Source organism: Micromys minutus (genome assembly GCF_963924665.1).
Source record: "Micromys minutus genome assembly, chromosome: 2".
Lineage (NCBI taxonomy): Eukaryota > Metazoa > Chordata > Mammalia > Rodentia > Muridae > Micromys > Micromys minutus.
In genome coordinates this window covers 34,861,061-34,868,494 of record NC_137971.1, presented here as the reverse complement: position 1 = coordinate 34,868,494, position 7,434 = coordinate 34,861,061, and the positions used below count along the sequence as shown (strand labels likewise).

The 7,434-nt window shown below is 45.9% G+C and overlaps 1 protein-coding gene across 1 annotated transcript; it reads left to right on the top strand.

Moving 5' to 3' along the window:
• Positions 1-2,445: 2,445 nt before the first annotated feature.
• On the top strand, positions 2,446-7,295 carry TMEM252 (transmembrane protein 252; the record flags this gene model as incomplete). The annotated part of the gene is made up of 2 exons (XM_080913328.1): positions 2,446-2,720; positions 4,943-7,295. 2 exons carry the CDS (start codon positions 2,446-2,448, stop codon positions 5,172-5,174), a joined length of 507 nt encoding a protein of 168 aa, XP_080769454.1. The 3' UTR covers positions 5,175-7,295.
• Positions 7,296-7,434: the final 139 nt, after the last annotated feature.

Below are 7,434 nucleotides of genomic sequence, written 5' to 3'. Positions count from 1 at the left end.
GAGTGGTTGAAGGAGCCTTGGAGTCAGCACAGAACACATCCAGACACCAGATTCTCAGCACAAAAGAGATTTTATTACCCCAGAGGGGACAGGTGGAAAGAGGGGCTACTGCCTGTGGATTGGGCAAAGGCAGCAGCAGGTGTCTAGGCAGGAGTGGTTTTAAAGGAGAAAAAAGGAGAGCCAGTGGTGTTAGGATGAGTTATTAATCTGAATGGGCATGTTAGCCAGTATAGCCAAATAATGAATTTTGACTTCTGTACCTTCATGTTTTCATAGCTGGACCTTGGAGGTTGTAGCCAAATAAGGGAACAAACCTTGGTGAGTAGCTTTAGGAATGTGGTCCAATGGTTTGACAAGGGAGAGGGAAGAGGAGAAGGCAGAACCTACTGACACCATGTTTGCAGTGCTTGGGCCTGTTAGAGAGCCAGCCCTTCAGCGGTCATACTGTAAGTTTATACAACTGTCACACAGTTTCACTGATCACTGGATTTTTAGGAAGCAAGGCAGAAGTAGATTGAGTTAAAGGTTAGGTATCTTCTATGTGTCTCTTACAGAGGAAACAAAAGTCAGGGATGGAGGAACAAGGTTTGATTTCACAGGTTTTTAGAGTTGTTCTCATGGGTACAGGCATGCCATCCAAAGGACCCATTTCCTGACCAGCCCCAGGTGCCCTCTGTGGGCATAAAAATCCTCCTCCCCAATCTGCAGTTTCCCAATCAGTGGTCCCCCATTCTGTGGTCAGCGGAGGGTATGAACAAACAGACAAAGTAGACAGTGGTCTGCAAAGGAGACAGCTCCAGAAGGCAGGGTAAAGCCAGAGAGCTCGGCCAAAGGACCAAAGGTCCCCGGAAGTGACCCCTAAGAAAGCGTCCTGGTGTTTGCTGAGCCTAATGCATTCTTTTCAGCTCTGAAGATATGGATGCTGCTCTTTTCTGTCATTACAACTTTTCTGTTCAGGTTTCTTCTGCTCCTCTTAGATGCCCAAGGAGTAAGATGAGATGAGTCCTCTCAGAGTATGGTATTTCACCACTGTTTTAGTTCTTGAAATGTTTTTACTTGATCATTTTTGGAACTTTGAAGAGGCTAGGGAACATGTGGCTACTTAAATGTAAACATTTACTAATGAACACAACACCCCCAGGAGCTTCAAGGCCACTGAGTTTCCTTGATTGCCATGAAGGACAGATGATCCCTAGACACTTTGTATTCCCACGGTGGCCTTTTCTCTCCACTGTGCTTCATTCAGATGCTGAAGATTCTCCCCCACGTGCTCTCTCGATGCCATGAAAGAAACAAATTTCAGGCCGAGTGCATAAGGGAGCTCTAACGACATTCCTAGGGACTGGGCACACAGAGCAGAGATGTAGGGAAGAGGGCGAGGGACGTGGTTCGGCTGCATCGGCTGAGATACACTTTTACCTAAGACATATTTTAGGGGGAAGCGTTCAGATTTTTCAGAGCCTTTCATCTGCTGCTGTCCCCTGTGACACTGTCAGGGACAGAGAGTAGGGTGTAATAGGAGGAATGTATGACATGTACTTTCTTGGTGTACATGATAGCTTTAAGGGTGAATGCCCTAAGGTCAAATGCCTGTGGATCTTTTTTTTTTTTTTTTTTTTTTTTTTTTTTTTTTTTTGAGCAGGAAGAGACTTGGGTGAAGCATGTATAATGAACCAGGAATGGTGGCCCGCTCAAAAGCCATATAGGCATATAGGATAAATACTTAACCAGCACCTGTTAGCCAGAGTGGACGGTGGGTTACAACATCTGCACTCCACCGACGGGAAGGATTCGGGAGCAGAATACAAACTGCAGTTATTACACCGGGTGCCTCCCCGCCAGGATACTCCTTCTCCTCCTGGAATTCTCTTCTGTCAACAGAGAGATCACTTCCTTGCCTGCTCCCATGGAACTGTCCCAGTATCAGAGTATTGGGACAATGAAGGACATAGGCAAGAGAGAGCACTAAGCCTTGGCAAAATGTCCTTTTAGTGCGGAAAGAGAAAATGAAATCGGGGAAGGACTGTTTGCCAAACAGTGAGCACCGGTATATGGAGAGACGCTAACTTCTCTAACTTTCAGTGCAGACTTCCCTACAGTGAGGGTTAAGAGACCAGTGCCTTCATAATCAAAAGGATCCGGACCTCTCCTCCAGTACCTGGGAGCAGCCGAGGTCCCACCCACCAACCAGGAACGTACTGGCTACGTGCAACCTCCCCTTCCTGGAGGACACAATGTTATGTTTCTAGGTCCCCCCCCCCCCCCGGAGGATATTACAGTAACTTTCAGTGGTTAATGAATAGCTTCCCGGTGCCTGCTTCATTTAATTGTTCAAAGGCCATTTGTTCCTAAGTATAAGGCTGTGACCTGCCTAGTTGAGTGCACTTCCCCAGCAGGTCTGGAAGCAGGGGAGTGGCGGGGTCAGACAGGCTCCCAAGAAGAAGGATGCAGAACAGGACAGGGCTGATTCTGTGCGCCCTCTCCCTCCTCACGGGCTTCCTGATGATCTGCTTGGGCGGCTTTTTCCTCTCCAACTCCATCTTTCACTCCCCGAGGAACCTGGTTGTGGCCTATGTGCTTCTGCCTACAGGGTTTGTGATCCTTCTGAGTGGAATTTTCTGGGGCACCTACCGCCAAGCAACTGAAAACAAAGAGATGTTCAACCATGTGCTCAGACAGCACCTGGCTTTCCAGGACGTGCCCCTGGCCACTGTAGACAGGTACGTGCTGAGCACCAGAGGGCATGAGAAGGGCGGAGGGGTCACAGTGTGGGAAGGGGAGTGAAACACAACCCCATAGTGGATCCACTTACAGGAGGCTAGACAGCTGGAATGGAAGTCCCACCACTGGGCACTCTGCTTGGGAATGTTGTGCATGGGGGAGCAGGGCTGCCTTTGGGGGTAACAATGAGGTAAAAGGGAGTTCTCTTAGGTAAGATCCTCATCCCCACAGTAAAAATTCACATAAAACAAATTAAGGGGCACCATCCCTGGGTTCTTCCCACTTTGGGGAGGTAATTTTAGTTAAAGGCAGGTGATGATTGATGGTCCCTATAACCTGGTTACAAAAGTTCTAGGGATTGTTTTTACAGCAATATTATATCACTAATACCACTAATGCCCCCACAAGTAACATATGTTGTTTATATTTCACCCAAAGGGAGGGGGACAAAGATTCAGGTGACCTTGTGGTTGGTTATCTTAGCACTGATCTTCTGATTCTTGTTCAAATACAACAACATCATTCTTAAGGTATAGGGTGTCGTAAGGTATAGGATGTAAGAAGCCGTAAGTCCTTTTGTGTTCTTTCATGCAAAAGTAGGAATATCATAAACGGTTTTGATTATCCTGTGTACTTTGATTAATAAAGACTGTGAGAGGACACATTGTTAGCATCCACCACACCAGAAACAACAATCAGAACCCATTTCCAAGGTCAGTTAGATTAACTAGGGATTCTTTGGGTTTCATCTTAAATTAAGATAACAGAGTGAGTGATATTTAGAAGATACGTCTAGAGTTATTGTGTGTGTGTATGTTTATGTTTTTGTGTGTGCATGTGTGTATATTTGTGTGTGTGTTGCATGTGTGTACATGCATGTGTTTGTATGTGCATGTTTGTATATGTCCTTGTGTGTGTATGCTTGTGCATGTGCTTGTGTGCTTGGTTTTGTGTGTGTCTATGTGTTCATGTATACATATGTATTTATATGTTTGTTTTTGCATGTTGTATATGCGTGTGTGTATGCTTGTGAGTTCTTGCTAACAGCAAATGATGCATCTAAAATTTACCAATTCATTCATATATTCCCTTGTCTGGAGTAATCAAAAGTAAGTCATGGAGAGCTTTTCATCCCTCACTGACCCTTCCTGCTGCATCATGAGATGCTCAGCCCACAGAGTCAACCTGATCATTTTTCATATTCCAAGAGCTTTGCACTCAAAATGGGTAGTTGGGCAGAGACATCCAAGTGAGTGTTCCTCTACTGACGGGATTCATGGGAATCTCTCAAGTGGTTCCAGGGAGTGTCTCACCTTTCTTGTCCCCATGACTCAACCTCGGCTATTCTTGGGAAAGGTCAAGACTTACATTGTACAGTAGACAGCTCCTTCAGCTATTTAGCTCTTGGCTTTGTGATATTTGGAGTGGAACTGTGGCTACAAATGGCAGGCCCTGCTCTGTTGTGGTTACCCTCCACAAACACTCCCCTTGGCACTGATAGATTACCTCTATAAATACACAACTCATGTAGGCTCACCCCGTTTCCCTTCCACTTGCCACACCCCCACCTTCATTCATGATGAAGCATTTAGAAATTAGTTAGATGAGCAAGATGACCAACATGCCCATCAGCTGGGTGAATGGCTCTTTACCCTGGGCAGGCTGGCATTGCTATCCTGCAGGAGAAAGCCCAACAAAACTCTCAGCTGATACCATTTGCAACCAGAGTATGCTTCCTATATTTTCTCGGAAACTAGCTGGCCAGGACTTGAAAGTGTGTCAGGAGAGAGTGGCAACATTTATTCTGTCCTGGACTTGCATGTGATGAACGCTTTCCATTCACTATTTTGAGAGAAGTGGAGTAGAAGATGGTGTGTGTGGAAGGTAACAAGGATTGAGTACCACTAAAGAGAGGGGGGACATGGCCAACGTCCCTGTGTCACCTAAAGCTGATAAGGTTGGTACACTGACCGAAAGAGCAAGCAAGGTGGAATCACCTGGAATGCTGTCTGGAACAGGAGGACCTGCTATGGCTGTCAGGGGGTTCTTCTGGAAAGATGTGCCGTTTTTAGAAACGGGTGATGTCAGCAATGTACATCTGTTTCAGACTCTTTCTCAGCAGTTTAGCTTCACACGGTGTAAGTTGAGAGAGGCAGACATATGCTTCCTCACCACCAAGGGCTAAATAACGCATGCACATTTGTGACGTTTCATCCCACAGGCCTGACTTTTACCCCCCAGCTTATGAAGAGAGCCTAGATGTTGGGAAACAGGCCTGCTCTACAGGCAGAGGACTCCTGGGATTCCCTCCCCCTCTGTATTCAGAGACAAGCCTTGAACTCGAAGAGGAAAACAACCCGAACAAAGCACAACCAGAGGCCCCGCCACCCTACCAGGAGATCACAGCTGATAGTGAAGGCACAGGATTCGGAGGAGCCAAGCACAGTGCTTAAGACACCCCTGCTCTCCAGCTCTCAGAACTCACCAGCTACTGAGAAGAGAGGCTGGCCAGGGATGGGGAAGTTGCTCTGCCACTCTGCACCAGAGCAAGGCCACCATGGGTTCCAGGAACTCAAGTTTTGCTTTTCCAGTACAGCATGGGGTTCAAGAAGAGGATAGCCACCAACAGGAAGTGGGTGCAGAAAAGTCCCACAAAGCCCAACCTAGATGAGCCTTAGGCTGCGGAGAAGGTGCCCTCTGCCTCCTTCCTAGCCTCATCACCTCAGCCTGTGCCTGGAAGTGTGTTTGCTGTAGCTGGGATGCCATAGCCCTTCACACGCTGTGTGCAAAGAATCAAAGGAAAAGGTGTCTGGGAGGCAACCCTGGAGTTACCCCACTGAATGTCACCTGAATGACACCATTGCTCACACACACACCATGGGAGATGCCCTAGGAACCTAAGGAATACTATTTTGTATCATTGTATTTTAATTATGTGTGGGGGATTTTTCTATATAAAAGAAAAAGACTATAACATTTGCTTTCAAATGGTTCAAACACAACATATTTCTTAAAGAGGACTTTATATAAGCACACAGGAATTCTTATAGATTCAAGTTGACTAGACAGAATAACTCATGATACAGAGAATCAAAGATGATGTTAATATACAACTTGCTACAAACCTTGTGACGTTTTAAAAAATGTTTATATGTAGTTTTCAAAGATGCAACCCCCCCCCACACTGCCGCCAAATTCAGAATGTGAGTATTAAAACCTATAAGGCCATATCTCTATTACTAGGATGTTTTTCGTGTCTCTAGATAGAGTACTAGACTTACCCCAGTGGTCCCTCCTTGGTTTTGCTTTCTTTGTGGGTGTTTTTAAAATCAGAGAACATGTTGGTGGAAGGACTCCGGCAGGACACTCAGGATGAGACATTTGAACATGGATGGAGATCTTCATCTCCTGGCCTCAAATTCTTTCTCTACCAACTGAGGTGTCTGTGTTGATATCTAATAGTTATGGCATGTGTTTCAAGAAGCAGGTCCAACTAACTCTCCCCCGCATATTATTTAACCCCCACTCCATCTTTGCAAGGTGAGGGCTATGACCACTCCTATTTTCACAATGTATCAAAGGAGGCTCCATGACTTCAGGAAACGTGTTCAATAAAACAGGGGCCTGAAGGAAGGGGAAGAACCCAAAGGATGCCAGGGAAGTTACTCTGTACTTTTGTGTTAGGCTAGCTGTGTCTTTCTCTCCTCCTTTCAGGGCACAGCTAGATTGTGCTGTCGCCATCTCAGAAGTGATCCTTAACAGAAAGAGATGTTCTGGGTCATTGCAGTATCTTCCACCCTTGAAGGAGAAATCTGGGTGGCTTTAGGTTTATTGGGCTTCTCAGTTAAAATATGTCAGCCTCGCTTCCTGCCTGTGAGCTGGGCCCTCATAGTGTAGTTTTCCCACATCATTCTGAGAACAGCCATGATGACGGGCACAGCTGAGTCTTTGATAACTAACAGGGAAGGATGAAGCTGTCAAGAAAGAGAGTCAACAAGGTGGGACTGGCTGTCCACAGTTTCCCATTCCCTGTTAGTGCTGAGTACACAGGTTGTGAACATCCTGATCAACACATGATGCTAAATAATGAGCAATGTCCTAGTCCATGATGCACACCTTTCTCTCTCCTTTGAATCCACGACAAGGGAATGGCTCAATAGGAAGACCACCGGTGGTTGTTTAGCAGGAAAGTTTATTAGCAGTTTATTACTCCTAGCTTGTCATTTCTTTTCATCCTTCTACAGGGCAATTTTCCTTATGGATCTGATTGACCAGCATAATTGAACTTCTAGCCAGATTTGCACACAGAATAAATGGTTTTTGTACAACTGGGGGTGGGCTAAAACAATTGTTCAGCTCGGTTTGCATAAATTTTGTTAGTCTCTTTAAGGCATTAAATTTTGTATGAGGAGTCTTCTTGAAATTTATTTTGTGGGGTATGTGTTGTACATACGTGTGCATGTATATAAGTGCTTGTGTGTGCACATGCACAGGGTGGTCAGGGGCTTCAGTTTCAGGTAGGCTGGCTGGCAAGTGAGTTTTCAGGGATCTTCCTGGGATTAGTGAGGATTTAAACTAACTCCTCCTGCTCTCACAGCAAATGAGCCTACCCACTGAGCCTACCGGCCATCCCCTCCCTTTCCTTCCCCTCCCCCTTTTGTGTCACCTTTTGAATCACAAAACAAGTCAGTAGAGGAACATGAGTCATAGTGA